This window comes from Solenopsis invicta, chromosome 6, assembly GCF_016802725.1.
Source record: "Solenopsis invicta isolate M01_SB chromosome 6, UNIL_Sinv_3.0, whole genome shotgun sequence".
NCBI classification, from domain to species: Eukaryota; Metazoa; Arthropoda; class Insecta; order Hymenoptera; family Formicidae; genus Solenopsis; species Solenopsis invicta.
The window spans coordinates 13,208,523-13,230,925 of record NC_052669.1 but is presented as its reverse complement, the minus strand read 5'-3'; the positions used below and the strand labels follow the sequence as shown (position 1 = coordinate 13,230,925).

At 54.5% G+C, this 22,403-nt stretch overlaps 1 protein-coding gene across 1 annotated transcript; it reads right to left on the bottom strand.

The window, feature by feature from the left end:
- Positions 1–20,944: 20,944 nt before the first annotated feature.
- LOC105201050 lies at positions 20,945–21,838 on the bottom strand. Its single transcript, XM_011168904.1, has one exon. It carries the CDS (start codon positions 21,836–21,838, stop codon positions 20,945–20,947), a length of 894 nt encoding a protein of 297 aa, XP_011167206.1.
- Positions 21,839–22,403: the final 565 nt, after the last annotated feature.

The following is a 22,403-nucleotide window of genomic DNA, read 5'->3' as shown; positions in this document are numbered from 1 at the left end:
TTACGCGTCACTAAAGAGGTATTTTTGTTGGAACTCGGTTATGCGCTCGAGAAACGATAAAGGGTCGCCTCCGTCAAAGTGGCATCTCCACTTATGAATCTGATTCATGGTCTTGACGTGGGCGTTGTCGGTCACAATTCTTGACAGGAAGGAGTTTGTGGCCCCGGTGTTTGATTTGTAGAGGATTTTAACCTGGCCGGGCATTGTGAAGAAATGTTGGACTACTTGGCGGCGGAGTTTGTCTAGCGTACCGGTAGTCTCGATTTGATAGGTTCGGACCAAAACTTCGAGTTGGTCTTGTCGTAAGTTTCCTACCCGACCGGTCAGCGACATTTACTTCCGAGTTTGGCCACGGTTTGTCGGTTTGAAACGGTTCTTGTTTGAGCGCCATGTAACGTTGGTACTTTCCGGTGCGGGATATTGGAACAGGTTGCTGGGATGTGCTCGCCGGATGCCAAGGTTTGTGAAATGATAACTTCGTAATTTAAATACAAAATGTAATTATATTTGTTAACTGGGTTAAGGTACAGAATTGACAATTGAGATGTCCATAAAAGAACGGCAAACATAAATAACTCGCGTAAATCAGCAAACAAAAATAAGTGGACAACGGTCCGAATGACGGCGCGGATATGCCGTGAAGTTTTATCTAACAACTTGGATCAAAAGAAACAAATAGGTTGTATATATGGTTTATTACTAACGAATGAAACGGATTCGAATATTCTTACAGGCTAAACGGATTTGGATAACAAAAAAAAATAAACGGACGGACTCTTATTTTTTAATATATGCTTAGTTTAAATGATTGGAATTGCCGTGAGGAGAACTCAATGAACGGTTAAACGGGTCTTGATTGGCCCGCGCGACGGCTGGTCGCGATCACGGAATCGACGGTGCGCGGCGCAGCGGAGGGTCGTCGCGAGGGTCGTCAACGGTAGAGATCTAAGTAATCTCACCCCGGGGGTGCTGTCACTCCGGGATGAGATCACTTAGATCTCTACCATCCGGTTTACAGGTGTGCCGTATATAAGGGACGGCGTCGAGTATCCCCGACGACGGTGTCAGTCCCAAAAATTCCCGAGAACGAACGTGCGGGACGGACGGTTTCTATTGGCCGAGAATAGTTAAGGAAGTTGATAGCAGACAGATTTGTTGTATGTATGATTGACAAATTGATGGCAGATAGTAAGCAAGCTTGCTATTACGAAAATGTCAGCATTTATCACACAAGAATGCAACATTAGTTGAGTTCCGTAAAGCGCATAATGCGCATGACATAATGCCTGTTGATCGCCGAAAGTTAAACAAGAGGCTTGTTTTCTATTCCTGCACTAGACTGCACTGGAACGTTCCTTCTTGCTTTTGCTAACTTTCAAACATCTATTTATTTCATTTTAAGTATACACTAATTTAGAGAGTTCAGGAACAGAAAACAAACGGAAAGATAAAATGTTACGCACATCATGCACTCTTTACAAAATTCGGTCATTATTTTTTTGTCAAAACAATTATGCAACTAATTTGTTTATAATAATTATAACAACTATAAGAATTAAGAAAGCGTCATATATGTTTCTTTAGTAATTTTTTTCGGTGAGTCTATTGGTGCAATTAGTTTTCCTCTACGAGGTGTGTTCAAAAAGTATCGCGAATTTTGAATTTTCGCGGGTTACGTATATTCGAATTTCGATCTTTTTGTGGCGTTATGTTGGTACTCATGTCTCTCACTTATGCCGACAAGCTCGGCCATTTTGAATGTTCACTTAATTGTTGACAGCTGCTTTGCTTGCACGTGTTTTGGATCGTCTTCGATTTTTACCTATTCAAAAAAATGGATCAAAGAACCTGTATCAAATTTTGTGTGAAAAACGAAATTAAGTGCGCGGATGCATTCCGAATGTTGACTGTGGCATACGGAGAAGCTACCTTGGACCGAAGCAACGTTTATCGGTGGTACAAAATGTTCTCAGAAGGCCGTATTGGCCAATCGTCGAATCACCGTTAGAGAAGTTGCTGAGGACCTAAACATATCGATTGGCTCGTGCCATTCGATTTTTATCAATGATTTGGGCATGAGACGGGTCGCCGCGAAATTCGTACCAAAATTGCTCAATTGCGACCAAAAACAGCATCGCATGAACATTGCTAATGAGATGTTGGACTCTGTCCGCGACGACCCAAATTTGCTCCAGAGGGTCATAACTGGTGACGAATCGTGGGTTTATGGTTATGACGTGGAAACCAAAGCTCAATCATCTCAATGGAAGCTGCCGCACGAACCAAGACCGAAAAAAGCGCGCCAAGTTCGGTCGAATGTGAAAGTTTTGCTGACAGTTTTCTTCGATTGTAGGGGCGTGGTGCATCATGAGTTCTTGCCACAGGGTAGAACGGTCAATAAGGAATATTACCTGCAAGTTATGCGCAATTTGCGCGAAGCAATCCGCCAGAAACGCCCGGATTTGTGGAAGAACAAAAATTGGCTTTTGCACCACGATAACGCCCCTGCTCACACATCGTTGCTTGTGCGCGACTTTTTGGCCAAAAACAACACACTAATGATGCCGCAGCCACCGTATTCCCCAGATCTGGCCCCCTGTGACTTTTTCTTGTTCCCTAAACTGAAGAGGCCCATGAAAGGACGACGTTACGCTACGCTTGACGAGATAAAGACGGCATCGAAGGAGGAGCTGAACAAGATAAAAAAAAATGATTTTTTGAAGTGCTTCGAAGATTGGAAAAACCGTTGGCACAAGTGTATAATATCTCATGGGGATTACTTTGAAGGGGACAAAATAGATATTCATGAATAAATAAATAATTTTTGAAAAAACACAAAATTCGCGATACTTTTTGAACACACCTCGTACAGTTATTTTTAACAATTTGTTTATAACAATTAATTGCAAAATTGACAACGTGCTCTTTACGTCAATAATGTTTTATTATGCTTCGATATTACTTCCAATTGTTATTTTTTGACTGATCTGGCTTTGGATGGAAAAAAAAGATTTTAATTATTTATGTAGTTTATATTAAAAATATCTAAGGCTAAACAGTCATAGGGTTAGTGATAGTGTTTGCGCAATATTCAAAACGCAAGATTCTTCCGGCTCAATTCAGCTTTACTTCAAATATAACTTTTTATTAATGATATCACATGTGTACGATTAGCTCAGTGTTAGCGTGTTAGGTTGTTATTCCAAAATTTTAGGTTGGAATCCCGCCGGTGCCGACATGCGTTTTCAAAAATTTGTAAAATAATGCGTAATTGTAATAAGTGTATTAAAATGTTGTATGTAAAACAGTGGATACAGATTAAGCTATAAGAATAATAAAATCTGTTTAAAAAAAAAATTTTTTTTGTTGGTCTTGGAAACATCAGATTTGATCTGTATTTGGCGTCATTCTGTAAGCACGTTTGAAAACAGATTTGGTTTGTATTTGGCATTATTTTGTCAACGCATTTGATAACAGATTTAGTTTGTGTTTGATACCATTTTGTCATCACATTATTGTTATCAAATTTGTTCTGGTATTGATTTCAATTTGACTTCAGATATGTTTGTCAGATTTGGTTTACATTGGTCATTTTAATGCGGACACAGTAGGATACGGTTTTAGTACGAAATTCCGCTGGAATTTGGTGCCAATTTGATACCTTTTTGCGTTCAAAATCTATGCTGGGTTAAACGAACGCAAAGCAATCCGTAACATAAGTATAACTACTAACGTCTTAGCCTGGATTCTCATGCAGACATTGGCGCTTTGACACTGAGTGCTGATTGGTGAAAAATTAATAAAGCTAGTGCTATTTACCTCCACTGCCTATTTTGTACCAATCAACGCTCGGTGTCAAAGCGCCGATGTCTGCATGAGGATCTAGGCTTACGAATGTTCTTGTGCGGAGGCTCTTATACTTACGGATTGCTTTGTGCTTTGGACTAAGTTCATTTGTAAGTACAAGCTTAAAGTTTATACTTAACGTAACGTAACGTCTTACGGATGTTCTTGTGCAGAGGCTTTTAATGCCTAATAGGCTTTTTACAATCTGCTATTAGTCAGTATCATAAGTCATAAGCCATAAAAATTGACCAATTACATTCAAATATGAAGAAAATATTCAACTATAATTGATCAATTCTTATGGCTTATGACTTATGATACCGATTAATAACTTATTGTAAAAAGAGCCTCTTTCACCAATCTAACCGATCAGTTAACCCATTGAAATTGACCAATAGCATTTGTTATTTTACACAATAAGAAATTGGTCAATTCCAATGAACTAACTTTTCGGTTAGCTCTAACCGAAATTGGTGAAAGAAGCCCTAACTTTTTTTATATGCCATGGCCTATAAAAGTTGCAGCACAGGCTTTTGCCCAGCTGTACAACCGTATGTATAAGGAAGTTGATTGGTCTGTTAGCACGGGCGGATCTCGATAGCGCACGGGCGGATCCCGATAGCACACCACCACTCACAGCGGCCGATGCCTAGAGTTTTTCTGTTGGTTGGGATAAGTCAAAATGATTGGTTGGTGGGTTATTGCACCGTGCGCAATCGGATTCCGTTAGCACATGCATAAGAAAATGGACTAATTAATTCTTTTATGCATATGGTTATGCAGCTATGCAAAAGTGGGTGCATCCAGATGCGCAACCGCTCACTAGAAGCGCAAGTAGCAGTTAAAGATTATTAGTTAGGTCCAAAGCTAAGAACCAATCGTCTTTAATTGCTACTTACGCTCTCAGTGAACGGTCGCGCATCTGAATGCACCCAGTGTGTGCTTGAGCTTTTAAAGCCGCGACACAAGCTTTTGCATCCTTTTGCAGCTTTTGGTCCATTTCCTTCTGCATGCGCTAATGGACCAATCAATTTCCTTATGCTTATGGTTATGCAGCTATGCAAAAGTGTGTAGTTGAGTCTTAACGCAGTGTAAAGGGCTTTGCACATGAAACGCATAACGTACCTTGAGCATAACATAAGACTGATGGACCAATGAGCATCTAGCATAAAGTCGCCATATTGATTTACATAAGATTCCCATTGGTCCAGAGGCCTTTTGCTACGCTTATGCTTTGTTATGCATTTCATGTGCAAGGCCCTTAAAAGTGCAGTTACATGCAAGCGTTGTGCGTCAAGCGTCGAGTTGCGCAGTGGTTATTGAGCAGCTTGGCGCAGTTTCTTGACGCAGAAGCCATAGGCCGGTATTCATAGTCGAGTCTTAAGTCGGTACTTAAGACCGTCTTAGCGAAGATCGTTTTATTCGAATAAGATCGTTTTAATAAAAATACATTTTGTAGTCACGACTTAAGGCAAGCTTGGCAAAGAAGTTCTTGCTCAAGTTGTGCTTATTTAATATAAGATCGTCTTTGCAAAGCAATGCTCAACGCTTATTTATGAATCGGCTGTTTCCGTGATATTTCCTATAAATCCTCACATGAGAACATTGCATACATTGAGCTAAACGGATTAGACTGAATATTCCATTGGATCTGTTAAAATCAGCGAACTCAAGTATTATAATTATTGTAAGAAATTAACTAGCGCATCCGGTATATTTTTGAGTAATAGACTATTTCTCCGCTAGTAGCGCTTGCATCGCGCTATCTAAGCAATGGTATTGGCTCTCGTCATCACGTGACCAAAGACAAGATTAGGGGGCCTATTCTCTAAAAATGTCGCATACGAAAATATACGAAAATACTATAGTATACGTTACAAATATTATAGAGTTCCCTAGTATTTTCGTATGCGATATTTTTCGAAAATAGGCCCCCAGAATAGATTAGTCATCTGTATCTGTTACGCGATTGGCTGAAACGCGCGATTGCCGCGCGTCTGTGCGTTCGTTATGTTAAACATCCGAGGAAAAACGTTTTCCCGCCAATTCTGTGTAAGACCGTGCTGGACAAGAGACTGACCGCCAAGGTCCTTTCATGCGGTCTTGGTAATAAAATGACTTTGATACCACTGCTGTTCTCGATTGTGACTTCTCAGCCTTTATCCCCATCCTGAATTATTTCTTACACTATATTAATATTATAACTTCAACAGTAGACTCGACAATTTTGAGTCAATTAGTATAATATAATTAATTATTTAAACTTTATTAGCTTAAATTAATTGTGAACAATTAAAATAATCAATAACCGAAAAGTTTTATTTATTTAATGGAAAATAAGATACAGTTAAATATTTCAAAAAATTCTACAATGCGGGATCATATAAATTAAAAGTAAAAAACATAAAATCCTTAAAAAATATAACTGAAATTAGAGAGAATGTTATAAAATATAAGATTATTTATTAAAGTTGATTTTCGTGATTATCAAAGTATATCCCAATCAGCACACAATATTTTTTAAATGCTTTTTTAATATTTATTTAATATTAATTTGTTACGTCTAGCGTTTAAAATTTTTTCTTTCCTCACGCCATCCAATAATATTTTCAAATTAAAACATTTCTAAAACAATCGCATTTATTTATGATTTTGTAGAATAAACTTTAATATTAATTAATATATTGGATTCATTCGGCGTGGATGTGTTGATTTTAAAATATTAAAATTTAAAGAATGCGCCCGCGAGCGCGCGCGGCCGTCCAGCGTTTTCGAACTTTCGGCGACGTGTGGCCGCGCGGCGGAATACGGCCGCCGGGGGAAACGCAATCACCCGCCCCCCTTCCTCTGCGGTTTGCCCCCGCGCGAGCGTCGGCAAGCGTGGGAGACGGCGCTAGCCGCGAGGGTGCGTTGCAATGCCATTTTCAAACCCATAACCACCCTCGCGCGTCCGGAGCGTATAAAAAAAGCGCGCACGGAGCATTTTTTGAACAGATCGCTCTGGACAGTCGGAGTGTGCGTTTGACAGGCGGACAGCCAACGATAAAACTGGCAGAGGGATTCCAACGACAGGAGGGTTATTCTTGCAAACAAGGCAGCCGAAGAATAGCATTGGGATGTTTCCTTCTTTCACTACCTCTCCTTTGTAGGACATGGCAGTTGAACCACACCGAGCATATGCTTGAGTGCGGCCTCGACTTGACCCTTTTTTTTGTTTACGGAGAGGAAATGTGTTACCGCATACCCCAGGTCCCGGGGGAGGCCTGGTGGTTATGTGGGGCTCTTCCCCGCCGGCGACGCGCCGGCGAGGGCTTACCTACTAAAACCTCTCCAGGTGTCCTGCCCTAGTCCCATGACTGCGGGGCTCCGGGAATGTGTGCAGCATACTTCCGGAGCCTCCCCGGACCAAATAGGCCTAGGCCGACTCGGCGCGCCAGGTGCGCCATAACCATGGGCGCACCTGGCAGGGCTTAAGGGCCTAGTCTGCCCTAGGTCGGGGGAGGGGGACACCATACCCCGCCGCCTCTTCACCTGATATTTTTGGGGTAAAGCCCGGGGTATCAGCCCTCGCCGTAACCACGGGCCTCTACGCGCCGCGCTGACAGCGGCGCGGCTCTTTTTCCTACCATGGGGGGGGGGGAGAAAATTCTTTCCTCTCCCCCCACCCCGGCAAGGCAGTGGGGGCAGCGACTCCGCGTTATGCTGCAGGGTCGTTCCCCCCAGACTGTCAGGTCGGATCTGCCTCGTCGAGCTCTCTAATGTGAGGGACCCTCCTCCCGCGGCTGCGTGTCCTGAACGCGGAGCGAGCAGCCATAGGGGAGGAGGTTCGCCTCCTCTCCACATAGGCGTTTTTGCTCCCCTCCTCCTTAATTGTGGGGAGTGGGCAACTGCGGCTGATCTACTGGCCCCCCGCCACCTTTTAGCAGACGGACCGCGAGGGCCCGGAAAGCGGGGGGGCAGACCTTCTTCTTTTTTGGGGCGGCCAGGGAGGGAGCCAAGGTGGGTCATGGCCCCCGTCCCCGCCATCCCCTGTCGCCGTTGTATTCGCCGGGGGGCATACGTCCCCCCGGCCTCCTCTCTCTGATGGTCTCAGCCTCCTCCTTCTGCCGCATAACCTGCTCGCAGAAGGAGGAGACCGCGGTCCAAGCGCTCTCCCTGCGGACCATCTGGCAAATGATGGCCCGCAAGGAGACGTCGTCGCCTATTTCTCTTCTTAGGACTCCGTGCAGCTCCTTCCACGCTGGACAGTGTTCCAGCGTGTGCTGCGCGGAGCCCTCGGCCTCACAGTCGTGGCACTGCGGCGTCGGCCTTCCTTATTCTGCACAGGTACTCACCAAAGCAGCCATGCCCGGTGAGCATCTGTGTCTTCCGGTAGGACAAGCCGCCCCAAGGGCAGCCCACCCATTCGTCCAAGTGGGGTAGGACAACCTCCACGATCCGGGATCCTGCCGCCGGCGGGTCATTGGCAAGACTCTCTCGCCAAGAACTCATGGCCCGCCGGCGAGCCCTTTCTCGCAATAGCGCGGCAACCCTGGGGGTAACCACTCCCCCCTGCAGGCGGACAGCCTTCGCCCTGGCATATGACCATGCCAGGGCGTCGGCCTTGAATTCCGCCGGGGGAGCCCCGCCAGTACTAAGGTCGCCGCGCTAGGGGCGGTGCGATAGGCGCGCACAATCCTTCGCGCCAGCCGCCGCTGCGCTGCGTGCAGCACGTCCCTTATGCGGCGGCTGGCCAACGCCTCGCGGAACCAGACCGGAGCCCCGTACAGGGCCCTGGCCATGACCGCGTAGGCGTATGCGCGCCTCGCACCTACTCCCGGACCTCGAAGGTTGGGCATCAACCCCAAAGAAGGGCGCCCGTCATTTTGCCCAATCGCTGGGCCAATTTGTCGAAGTGCTCGACAAAGACCCAGCGACTGTCCAATTGCAACCCCAGGTATTTGAGGGTTGCCCCCACTTGGATTCGGGTGTCGTCCACCCGGACGAAGGCCTCGGGCGGTACCCCGGAGAAGCCATCGTGAAAGAAGATGGCTTCCGTCTTCTCCGGGGCTACCCGCAGGCCCAGACTCTTTATGGAGCCGACGACGCAGGCCACGGTCCAGTTGCTCATTGGAACTGCTTTTCCCCAGGAGGCTCCCCTCGCTACCACGAAAGTGTCATCCGCGTAACCAACGACATGGCAGCCAGGGGGGAGGGCCACATGGAGCATTTTGTCGTAAGCGGCGTTCCATAGCAGGGGGCCTAGCACGGACCCCTGCGGAACGCCGCACGACATTTCCCTCCGCTGCTGGAGTCCGGTTTTATCCCGGAACTCCAGCACCCTGTACCGGAAATAGTCCCGAACGATGGCGACGAGGTAGGGCGGCAGGCGAAAATGTTCACTAAGCGCCGCCACAACCTTCCCCCTGAGATGCTATTAAAGGCGTTGGCGATATCCAAGGATATCGCCAACGCCACCTCCCCGTTCCCCGTGATGGATTCCGAGAGGGATCGGACTTGTCTGATTGCATTGACAGTTGATCTCGCCTCTCGGAACCCATATTGTGCGGGGGACAATTCGGGACCGTACCGGGACATATGCCGGATGATGCGGTTGGCAATGATTCGCTCAAAGGTCTTGCCCGCATCATCCAGCATACAAAGGGGCCTGTATGCGGAGAGACTCACGGCTGGCTTGCCCTCCTTTTTGAGGAGGACAAGCCGGGCCCTCTTCCACCTCCTGGGGAAAGTTCCTTCACGGAGGCACTTCGTGTACGTGACACGAAGTGCTTCCCCAATGATTGAAAACGCCCGGATCCAGACCTTGGCATATATTCCGTCCGGTCTGGGCGCCTTTGCCTTCCTTCCATTTATGCGGGCGAAGGCCGCGACCATCTCGTGTCCGGACACCTCCAGTTCCTCGGTCCATCCTGGGGGAGGGCCGGTCTTCTCCGGTATGTCCCTCCCCCTGATGGGGAACAAGGTGTTCACCACCGTTCTGAGGAACTGGGGGTCCAACGTCTCCGAGACTGGAGGCGCCCATGGGCGGAGCCGCTTCGTCACTATTTTGTACGGCCTCCCCCACGGGTCGCGGTCCAGTTCGGAGAGGAGTTCCTCCCAGGCCGCGGCCTTCGCCCGCGCGATGACGGTCCTCAGGGTCTTCCTGGTTTCCGCCTCGGCGTTATTCAACTCTTTCTCCATGCCCCGCCACTTGGCGCGCGTGTGAGCCCGCCTGGCAGCCACGGTAGCCCGCCTCAATTCGGCGAGCTCAGCGGATCACCAGTAGGCTGCACGACGCGCCATTGGTCTGCTGCGGGGCATGGAGGCGTCGCAGGCTTGCGACATCGTCGCACATAGGCGCTCCGCCTTCTCCTCGGCTCCGAGGTTAGCTCCTCCCTCCGGCCAAGTGGAGGCAAGGAGACTGACCTCGAGGGCTTCGGGGTCGAGTTTCTTCAGGACCCATCGATTCCTGTCCCGGGTGCGGCGGCGTTGCTCTCGCACCTCCGTGGAAGGGGGAGACCAGCTCCATGGAGATAAGTCTATGATCTGACGTCTCTCCGAGGGAGCCGGTCTCCACTGTCCATACTTGGACCCTGTTAAGGACCCCGGGGGAGGCCCATGTCACATCGACAATGGACTCTCCCCCGGCCCCCACGTAGGTGCTGACCCGGCCCCGGTTAAGAAGGACTAGGCCGAGCCGCGCCGCAAACTCTAGAGCGAGTCGGCCCCTGACGTTTGTGCGGGGGGAGCCCCAAGCCATAGCGTGGGCATTGAGGTCTCCCCCCACAACGACAGGCCTTGGAGAGCGACTGAGTATGTCGCTCTCCATGCCGTCTAAGGTCGCCTCGTACTCCCCCCCCTGGTTAAGCTAGGGGAGAGGTAACAACCCAGGACGTCGATGGGTCCATACTCGACCATAACGAAGCCCTCGCCAGCCGATATCGGGATCATCGGCGGAGCGCCCGGCACATGATGGCTGACCATCGCCACCCTCCCCGAGGGATCCCCAACCCAGTTGGGGTTGCCCTCGAGTATCCTGTAAGGATCGGCGACGATGGCCAGCCCGCCACCTGCCTCTGCCAGGCACTGCACAAGCATGTCTTGTGCAGCCCTGGCGTGGTTCAGGTTGGCCTGGAGGAGTCTACGGGGCATTGTTGTCTTGCTCCCGAGGCTCCTCTACCTCCCTCATCTCTACGCACCTAGGTGCGTCCTCATGGTTTTCTGTTCTGCTCTCCCCCTGCTCTCCGGGAGAGGAGCCTCTGCCTCGGGGGGAGGGGGGCGCAGCCCCGTCGGACAGGGCGTCGGCTTTGGTGCCATTGTCGACGCCCCTGGGACGAGGTCGGCGTTGATGTCGACCCCGCCTCTCGGCGGCCCCCGGCGCTCGGGGGTGCCTTTTGAGTCTTATTGGCTAGGCACCCCTTTGCGCCGATCCGATGTTCGGCGGGCTTGCCCGCGTCTTTGCAGACCGGGCAGCCCGCCTTCTCCTTGCAGGCATTGGCTAGGTGGCCAATGCCTCCGCATCGGTAGCAGCAGCCGGATCTATCGATCCGGCTGCTGCATTTGGCCTGGTTGTGGCCCGTGGCCAGGCACATATGGCACTGTAATCCCCGCGAAGGGAGCAGTGCCGCACGGCAGCTCGACCAGCCCACCCTTATTCGGGAGGCGGCCAAGACTGCCTTGCCCGCCTTCGCGAGGCAGCGCACCCAGCAGGTGCCCAGCCCGTTGGGAGCCATGCGGATCTCCCCCACTTTGAGATCATGGGGGGAGCATCCTCTGATGGCTCCCAGGACCTCGGCCACCTCACTGGAGGTGACCGAGTCGTCCAGGCCGGTCAAGCGTAGCTCGACCGTCTTGCACGGTCGAGCTACCTTGACGTCGTCGCGTCCACTTAGGGCCACCCTGATACCTTCGGCCAGGGCGTCGGCTTTGGTGCCGTTGTCGACGCCCCTGTCCTCGAGTATCAGGGCACCCGTATCGCATGGCGTAGGCGCAGGTCCTCAATCCCGAGGGAGGAGAGGTCGACCTTCTCCCTAGCGGTCTTGAGGACCTGCGCGTAAGCTCCTGGGTCAGCGCAGGTGACCGTAACAGCCGCCGTGGTCGGCGGTCTAATCTTGGTCACTTTAGCCGGACCCTGGAAGCTGGTTCCGCTCGGGGTTTGACCCCCGGGTCCCCTCTGGCCCCCTCTGCGTCCGCCCATCTTCTTCTTCTTCTTAGCCGAAGTAGTCTGTTGAGGGGGATTTTTCGGGGGGGGGGATCGGGAGAATCCTTAACGGCCTGTTTGTCGGAGGGACCGCCTCAGCCGCCTGATCAGCGGCTTTGGCAGTCCTCCTTTTAGTGTTCTTAGAGACCACTTCCGTCCATAACTCTAGTATGGAGGGGGAGGTGGTCTCTTCGGCTGGTGCGGGCCTGGCCGCCATTGCGGTTGTGCCGCCCGCCGTTCTTCTTTTGGGGGCGGTCTCGGTCTGGGGGCGGGTAGTCACCCTGCCTCCAGCAGAGACCGTCCCGGGCCTCTCAGTCGTCGTCGCCCTGGCCGGGAGAAGCCCCATCTCACGGAGGACAGCCGGGAGGACCCTGTTGAAGGCCTCCCTAAGGCCGTCCTCCGTAATCGCCTTTCCCCTTCTTTTCTCCGTCTCCCCTGTTCGTCTTGCCCTCTCTAAGGAACGTGAGGGCGGGGGGAGGGGTGGGAAGGAGGAGGAGTGAGAGGCGGCAGCCACCCTCACGTCCGCCGCGATTGAGCTGCTTCCTCACCCCCTTCAGCGGCGGACGGCAAAATGACTCCTTGAGCGTCTCCATGGAAACCACTACCGGCTTCCTTTTACGCCGGGTGGTCTCGGCTTCTGCAAGGGGCTTCTCGACGGGGGGTCCCTCTATCGCCGTATCCGTGTCTTCAAACGTGTACGGCTGATAGGGAGTTTTCCTCGTCAGAGTGGCCATTACTTCTGCGTCGAGGTCCAGGTCCGTCTGGACCTCAACGTCAGTTTGACCATCTACGTCTGTGCGCGTAGGGGGGTTTTGTTCGAGAAGCGCCACTCGAACACGGAGCTTTCCAAGCTCTGCTTCGAGTTTGCGCTTCTCGGCCTCCCATTTGGTTCTGGCTTTAGCCAGAGCCGCGCTTTCCTCTCGGCGCTATCGCGCCTCATTGTCTTCTCTGTTTCTGGACATGATGGCCGTCAGACCGGCCGTCAAGTCGGTGTAGGCCCGCCAAAGGTCCTTGCGGATTGAGCCCTGTATGTTGTTGGATCTCTCCACCGACTTGGCCATCATGCCCAGGCTTTGTGTCATGACCGCTGCGACAGCGGCCATGGGCTGCGCCTCGAGTTCCTCGGCGCGCTCAAGGGCATCATTTTTTGCCCTTGCAGCGCGCTCAGAGGAAGGCTCAACCTCTGGGTTGAGGATAGCCTTATGGTCCTTCCTTAGCTTTTTAGCTTTTTCTTTTTCTGCTTTTTGGGCTAGGGCCTGCGCAGTGAATTGCCCCTCGTGTGAGGGGTGTTTGGCAGACCTGCCACGTCCCTTTTTTGGGGGTCCTTCATCGGACTCCAACGAAGAGGAAGTGATGAAGTACCTCGTGGTCGAAGTCTTGTTATGCGCCCTTTTTTTCCCCCGCCCTACCGATTCCCGATCGGTATCTATGTCCATATCCACAGACACCGGGGGGAGAAATGGGGAAGGAGGCAGAGAGCCTCCTTTCTTCGATTCCGGGCCAAGTGGCCCAGGAGCACTACCCGACGCGAGGCCGGTAACATCTGGCCCGCAGTTACTGGGTTTTATCCCTTTACTGCAGGCCGGGCCCAGCCTCGAGCCAGCGGAGCCCGCCTTTCCATCCTTGGGCAGAAAGTCCTCAAGGGTAATTTGTAGCTTCCGCAACTCTTTCTTCATAGGACTCCCCTGGGAGCTGGACGGGCTGAAAAGCTCCAGCTCGCCAGCCCCAGTAGAAGGTCCTCTTGAGGTGTCTTGAGGTGTCTTGAGGTGTCTCTTCCTTCAGCGGGTGAGACGTCCTGGCTCAACAAATCGGGAGAAGACGAAGATTTCGCCCCTCCCAATCCTCCACCCAAGCGTGCGCCCGGGGACGCGACGCTTTTCCCCTCCTTTTTAATATTAATGGGTGTGCTCATTTTGATTGAATACCACTCCCCGTGACGGCTGCACCTACCGGCGTATCTCCCACTCCGCTCCAATACGTATATTGAGGAGGAGTGCCCCGGGTACTCCCGGGGGGTCGGCTTATGGCGCAGGCACCGGGAATGTGACATCCGGTGCGCAGGCCTCCAGCCCCCTACACACCCATACGGAGGAGCCATCAAGGGCTCGCCCCGTATGGGCTTTTAGGGGTCCCCCGCCTCCGACAGTGGGGGCATCGTCACGGGTGGCGCCACCCGGGGGGCCCCACGGACGGGTCGGGCAACGGAAGCGACGCCCCTTCCGCACCCTAACCGCCGTGGCGACCTGCACGTTCACCCAGGGGGGTGACAACTCCCCTGGGGGGACAAGACTCCGGCCCGGCACCCGCTTCGGAAGGGACGCCGTCGCGGAATGCCAGGCTAGCCAACACCGCCCCGGGCCCCGCTTCGGAATATTTCCGAGCGGCCCCAGGGCCAGTCCAGCCCGTGACCTCGGGGAGGGTTTCCCACGAGGAACGCGCTGGACCGTCCTCCACCGCTCCGACCCTGCCCCGGAATAATTCCGGGCGGCCCGGAGACGGCCCAGCCCGCTGGGTCCGGTTGACACCGGGGTCCCAGCGGCCCGTCTCGTCCAATTGGGAGCGACGAGGGGCTCCGTTCCGGGAAAAGTCCCTTCACAGAAACTCCTCGCCGCTGTCCGCATGCGCCCTCGGCCCAGCCTCGGAAAAGTCCGAGCGGCCCGAAGGCCGCCCCGACCCGATGCATCGGGGAGAGTTTCCCACGATGCCCGCGCCGGGACACCCCCGCCGCTCCGACCCTGCCCTGGAATACGTCCAGGCGGCCCGGAGACGGCCCAGCCCGGCGGGTTCGGTAACACCGAGGTCCCACCGTCCTACCCTTTGAGGAGCCAGCTCTCCCCGTGCCAGGACGCGAGCCGTGAAAACGACACCGTCCCCAGACACGGGAATTGCCAGCCCCTCCACCTCTCGTGCCCGCCGCGCCAAAGGCGCCTTGGGCAGCGCAGCTGCCTTCCAATGGAAGACAGGTGCCTTCCCGGTGACCTCTTAGACCCTCCATCTCTCCTCGCCCGAAGGCGACTCGAGGAAGAGGGCAGCCCCTTTACCACGTCAAGGTGGGTCACCATCGAGGGGGGCCTTGGCCTAACCTTTTTTTTTTTTTGTGCGTTACCTCATTAAATGCGTTACCGCATACCCCAGGCCCCGGGGGAAGCCTGGCGGTTATGTGGGGCTCTCCCCCGCCGTCGACGTGACGACGGGGCCATACCCACTAAAACCCCTCCGGGTGTCCGGCTCTGGTCCTTGACTGGGGGACTCCGGGAACGCGTGCAGCATGCTTCCGGAGCTCCCCGGACCGGTCGGCCGAGGCCGACTCAGCACGCCGGGGGGATCTTGATACAGGTCCCCCGGCAGGGCCGTGAGGCCAAGCCGGCCTCAGGTCGGGGGAGAGGGACACCAGCCCTCCCCCGCCTCTTCCCCTTGAGGTGTTTACGGGGGTAAAGCCCGGGAGTCCGGCCCCCCGGCCAGATGTCCCGGGCCCCTAAGCGCCGGACTAGTCCGGCGCGGCGGCTTCTCCTTCTCAGTGTTGGGAGGGAGGAGGTAGGAAGAAGTTCCTTCCACTCCCCCACCAGCACCCCGGCGTGGCGCTAGAGGGGGAGCGATGGCGCGTAGTAGCGCGCGCGATCGCTCCCCCGGACCGTTAGGTCAGATCTGCCTCGCCAGGCTCACTAGCGCGGGGGGCCCTCCTCCCACGGCTGCGCGTCCCGAAAGCTAGGCCGGCAGCCGTAGGGGAGGAGGGTCGCTCCCTTTCTTCATTCCCGTGGCGGTCGCCGTCGTCCCTCTCTTCCACGATAGTGGGGAGGGAGGGGGCGACCGCCACGGCTCTTCTGCCCCGCCGTCGATCGGTGGAACTCCGGGGCCGGGGGGGGCCACTTCTTCTCCGTCGGGGCGGACGGGGCGGGGGCCGAGACGAATTGTGACCCCCGTCTCCGCCGCCCCTTCTGTTCCTCGCATCGCCTGGCGGCATACGGCCCCCAGGCTGACGCTCCCGCACCTTTTCAGCCTCCTCCTTCTGCAGCATGACTCGCTCGCAGAAGGAGGAGACCGCCTTCCAGGCGCTCTCCCTGCCGACCATCTGACTAATGATGGCCGGCAGGGAGAGGTCATTTCCAACTTCAGCCCTCAGGACTCCGCGCAGCTCTTCCCACGCTGGACACTCTTCCAGCGTGTGCCGCGCGGAGTCCCGGGCGGCGCCACAGTGGTGGCACTGTGTCGTCGGCTCCTTCCTTATCCTGCACAGGTACTCACCGAAGCAACCATGCCCGGTGAGCACCTGTGTCGTCCTATAGGACAAGCCGCCAAACGGGCGGCCCACCCACACGTCCAGGTGCGGTAGGACGGCCTCCAAGATCCGAGATCCGGCCGCCGGCGGGTTTTCGATGAGGTTCCTCTTCCATGACCTCATCACCCGCCGGCGGGCCCTCTCCCGTAGCAACACGGCGGCCCTGGGGGTAACTACCCCCCCCCCTCCCTCAAGGCGGATGGCTTTTGCCCTGGCGTAAGTCCACGCCAGGGCATTGGCCGTGTACTCCGCCGGGGGGAGCCCCGCCAGGGCCATGATTGCCGCGTTGGGAGCGGTGCTAAACGCGCGCGTTATCCTTCGCGCCAGCCGCCGCTGCACGTCGTGCAACACCTTCTTGATGCGGCGGCTGGCCAACGCCTCGCGGAACCACACCGGGGCTCCGTACAGAGCCCCGGACATGACCGCGAGGGCGTACGCGCGTCTAGCACTCACCCTCGGACCCCGGAGGTTGGGCATCAACCCATTGAGGGCATTCACTCTCCTGCCCAACCGCTGGGCCAGCTGGTCAAAGTGATCAGCGAAGGCCCAGCGACCGTCCAGGTGCAACCCAAGGTACTTCAGGGTTGCACCTACCTGAACACGGGTGTTGTCCACCGGGACGAAGGCCTGGGGCGGTACCCCGGAGGAGCCATCGTGAAAGAAGATGGCTTCTGTCTTCTCCGGGGCCACCCTCAGGCCCAGGTCTTTGATGGCGCCGACGACACAGGCCATGGCCCAGTCGCCGTTTGCGACTGCTCTTCCCCAGGAGGTCCCCCCGCTACTATGAACGTGTCGTCGGCGTAGCCGACTACGTAGCAGTGGGGGGGGGAGGGCCGTACGGAGCACTTTGTCATATGCGGCGTTCCATAGCAGAGGGCCCAAAACAGACCACTGCGGAACGCCGCATGACACGTCCCTCCGCTGCTGGAGTCCGTCTTTGTCGCGGAACTGCAGCTCCCTCTCCCGGAAATAGTCCTGAACAATGGCGACGAGGTAGGGCGGCAGGCGAAAGTGCTCGCTCAGCGCCGCCATCACCTCGCCCCAGGGGAGACTATTAAAGGCGTTGGCGATATCCAAGGATATCGCCAACGCCACCATCCCGTCCCCCGTTAGGGACTCCGAGAGGGACCGAACATGACGTATCGCGTCAATAGTCGATCGCGCCTCTCGGAACCCGTACTGTTCGGGGGACAGTTCAGGACCGTTCCGGGCCATATGCCGGATGATGCGGTTAGCGATTATTCGCTCAAAAATCTTGCCCGCATCATCCAGCATACAGAGGGGCCTGTACGCTTAGGGACTCTCCGCGGGCTTGCCCTCCTTTTTAAGGAGGACAAGCCGGGCCCTCTTCCACCTCCTGGGGAAGGTACCTTCTCGGAGGCACTTTGTGTACATGGCACGAAGTGCCTCCCCTACGATAGGCGATGCCCGGGATCAGATCTTGGCATGGATGCCGTCTGGCCCGGGCGCCTTCGCCTTCTTGCCTCTAATGCGGGCAAAGGCCGCGACCATTTCATGCCTGGACACCTCCAGTTCCTCCGCCCATCCTGGGGGAGGGCCGGACTTTTCCGGGATATCCCTCCCCCGGGTGGGGAACAGTGTGTCCACCACCCTTTGGAGGAACTGGGGGTCCAGCGTCTCCGAGACTGGAGGCGCCCATGGGCGAAGCCTTTTCATCACTATGCGGTATGGCTTGCCCCATGGGTCGCGGTCCAGCTATGAGAGCATATCTTCCCAGGCCGCGGCCTTCGCCCGGGTTATGGCGGTCCTCAGGGCCTTTCTGGCGTCCCTGAGGACCGCTGTGGCGTTTATCAACGCTTCCTCCATGCCCCGCCGCCTGGCCCGTGTGTGCGCCCGCCTGGCGGCCACGGTGGCTCGCCTGAGTTCAGCGAGCTCCGTGGACCACCAATAGGCGGCGCGACGCGCCATCGGTCGGCTGCGGGGCATGGAGGCGTCGCATGCGCGCGACATTATCTCGCATAAGCGCTCCGCCTCCTCCTCGGCTCCGAGGTCAGCCTCTCCTCCCGGCCAGGTAGATGCCAGGAGGCTGACCTCGAGGGCTTCCGGGTCGAGCTTCCTCAAGACCCATCGACGTCCATCACGTTTGCGGCGGCGTAGCTCGCGCACCTCCGCGGGGGTGGGGGGGGAGACGAGCTCCATGGAGATCAGTCTATGGTCAGACAATTCCCCCAAGGAGCCCGCCTCCACGCGCCATCCCTTCACCCTGTTAAGAGTGTTGGGGGAAGCCCACGTTATGTCAACGATGGACTCCCCCCCGGCCCCCACGTAGGTGCTGACCTGGCCCCTGTTCAGCCGGACCAGGCCGAGCCCCGCCGCAAACTCCAGGGCGAGGTGGCCCCTAAGGTCTGTGCGGGGGGAACCCCAAGCCACAGCGTGGGCATTGAGGTCTCCCCCCACGACGACCGGCCTAGGAGAGCGAGCAATGATCTCGCTCTCCATGGCATCTAGGGCCTCCTCGTACTCCCCCCTATTAAGACTAGGGGGGAAGTAACACCCCACGACGTCGATAGGTCCATATTCGACCATCACGAATCCCTCTCCGGCCGATATCGGGATCATCGGCGGAGCGCTCGGCACATGATGGCTGGCCATCGCCACCTTCCCCGAGGGATCTCCAACCCAGTTGGGGTTGCCCTCGGGGATCCTATACGGATCGGCGACGATGGCCAGCCCGCCACCCCCCTCCGCCAGGCACTGCGCAAGCATGTCTTGCGCAGCCCTGGCGTGGTTGAGGTTGGCCTGGAGGAGCCTAAGGGGCATTTTCAGTTGTCCCCTGAGGCTCCTCCACCTCCATCTCGGTTTCGCGGGTTTCCGCGTTCGTCGTTCTTATGCTCCTCTCCCTTTGCGGGAGAGGAGCTTCCTCCTCAACTACTACCATGGGGAGCGGAGCAGGGGGCGGGGTTGGGACTAGAGTTGTAGCTGGCCCCGCCTCCTTCCGGCCCTCGGTGCTCGGAGGTGCCCGTTGCGGCTTGTTCGCCAGGCACCCCTTTGCGCCTATCCTATGCTCGGCGGGCTTGCCCGCGTCTCGACAGACCGGTCAGCCCGCCTTTGCAGTGCATGCCTTGGCCAGATGGCCAAGGCCTCCGCACCTGTAGCAGCAGCCGGATCTGTCGATCCGACTGCTGCATCTGGCCTGGACGTGGCCTTGGGCCAGGCACTTGTGGCACTGCAACCCCCGAGGGGGAAGCAGCACCACTCGGCAGCCCACCCTGACGCGGGGGGCGGCCAGAGCTGCCTTACCGGCCTTGGCTGGGACACGGACCCAGCAAGTGCCTAACCCGTTGGGAGCCATTCGGATCTCCCCCGCTTTGATATCGTGGGGGGAGCATCCTCCTACGGCTCCCATGGCCTCGGCCATCTCACTCGAGGTGACCGAGTCGTCCAGGCCACTCAAACGTAGCTCGACCGTCTTGCACGGTCGAGCTACTTTCACGTCGTGGCCTTGGCCTAACTTACACTCCTTCTCTCTTTCCTCATTTTCCTTTCCGCAGATTGGTCTTGGCGTAACTTGCTTGCATCACTTCTTGACACCTACTGTCTATTTTTTTTCATTTTTTTTTACCCTGAGAGGTGTGATTTTCTCGAGTTGCGTGCAACCTGGCTTTACGCTTGTGTTTGCGCCTTCTTCGCCACCTCTTTTCCTTTTCATATCATATCTCCTAACCTCTCTTCCTTCTTTTAAACCCCCACCGGCATCTTAAGTTATTTTTTGATGCTCCGGTATTTAAATTTAAAATTAAACTTAAAACGTTCAGTTTTAAATTAAACCAAAAATCAACAAGGGCAAACTAAATTTAATTTAAAAACTAATTAATTAATTGAATTTTTAAAGTTCACTCCGTTGTTCAACACGCCATATTCCTACGCTCACGCTCCTCTCTCTCTAATTAAGTTAATATTCAGAAAATCGGTAAGAATTTATTTTTATTTCTTTAATAATCGAAATTTTTTTATTAATCAACAAAAATGGCAATTTTTTATAAAGCAACATGGGCAAGAAGACCCATCGCGGTAAAGCAGGAGATCGCAGACACTTCTTGCGTGCTCTCCGACAAAGAGTAAATTCAATCAGTGAGTTCGATTTCTCAGAATTTTGGTCTGAGCTACTTCCTATCCTTCCTTAGAGGAGTCACCGGAGCCGGAGCCTCCTATTGCATCTCCACTTCCTCCACTTCCCAAACGAGATGTAAAAAAAGAAATACAGGAATTCAGGAAGAGAGCAGCCCACTTTAAATTATATTCCTGAGAGGAAACCCACGTGACCTATAAATCCGGCCGTCTATACTGAAAAACACAAAATAATAAAAGTATTATCCAATGTCACTCCCAGTTTTTGGATTCAAAGAACTCCCAGTGGGTTCACAATAATAGACCACAATAATAGAGTAGTTAAAATTTAATATAAGTATTATCTCTGTATTATTTTTGTTTATTTTTAATAGTATAATATATATTTATAATTAATAATAATAATAATAATAAAGACTGAGGGGGCGGTCCTCGGATCAAAGATCCGGCACGCAGACTGTTGTCCATTGTCTCACCCTCCAGTCGCTTGCTGCCTATGGGAGTCCCGATTCCTTCCAGAAGAGACTCAGGTCCCTCATAGGCAGCCTGCTAATCTACCCTGGCTCGGGAAATACCGAGCCTAGTAGTTTTAGTCTCAGCCCCGCGTAGGCCGGACAGTCGCAAAGAATGTGGAGACTTGTCTCCTCTTCCTCCCCACAGGCCCTACACTCGGCCGTATCGGAACGGCCCAACCTGCGTATGTGGTAATTGAGGGCTCCATAGCCAGTCAGTATTTGCACCACTAGCCTGGCGCCCCTTCTGCTCAAGGACCTTATGTCCCGAACTAGGCCCTCGCTGGGTGTTTCCCCCAGTAGAGCTCCGGCCTGTCGACACTTGGTCCCCAGCTCATTTTTCCAAAACTCGAGGTGCTCGTTCCGCAGCCAGGCCCGAAGCCTATCCCTGCCAAGGCAGAAAGGGACCCCCAGCATCGGTCCCGGCCCGAACACCTTCATTCTTGAAGCGGCCCTGGCGAGTCGATCGGCCTCTTCATTGCCCTCAATCCCCGAATGACCGGGGACCCAGGTCACAATAACTTCTTTGTCCTTCGCCAGCTTCTCCAGTGCATTTCTGCAGTCCCAGACCAGCCGCGAGGTGTAAATCGGAGCTTCGAGTGCCTTCATGGCAGCTTGACTGTCCGAACATATTCTCACGCGCCCACCTGTCTCCTTCACTTCCAGGGCCAGTTGGGCAAATCTCAGGATTGCCACGATCTCCGTCTGGAAAACCGTGGCGTACCTATCCAGGGGCAGGCTTTCTGCCACCCTCCTCTGTCGGCGAACAATGCCCGCGCCGGAGCTCGTACCCGTTTTGGAGCCATCTGTGAACCAGACGTTCCCGTCCCAGGCCTGAACCGATGCTCCGGGTTCAATCTCGTCCGCGAGCCCTGTGACCTGCACTTTAAAGCGCCTGTCCAGGGCCCGAACTGCTGGCATCCTGTCCTGCCTCATTCTGAAGATGGAGTCGGTCAGCACGCCGCTGGGGAACTTAGTATGCGCAGCCCCTCTTTCCACTTCAGTTCACAGGCTAGTCGGTGTGCGGCGATCGCCGCCGCCACCACCACCACCTGGTGAAGTGGTTCAATCCCGAGCAAAATGCCCATGGCTGCCACCGGCGTGGTTCGCATTGCACCCAGGGCCCCTCTTAAAATCAGAGCCCTGATGTGCTCGAGCGCCGCCACCGCCGCTTTCTTCCGCGCCCTCGGCCACCACACGACTGCTGCGTAGGTAAGCCTGGGTCGAAGTATTGCAGTGTAGATCCAACAGACCATCCTGGGCTTCAGCACCCACGATTCTCCTGCACATCCAGAAGTAGGAGCACAAACTCTTACAGCGGTTTTCAAGATGTTCCCTCCAGGACAGCTTCTTATCTAGGAATCCTAGATATTTCACTGACTCAGTTGGGATTAGCCTTGTACCTTCAAAGATGGGCCCCTTTATACTGCCCACTTTATATTTGCGAGTGAAAACAACGAGCCCCGTTTTCAGCGGATTTACTGACAAACCGGTCCCCCTG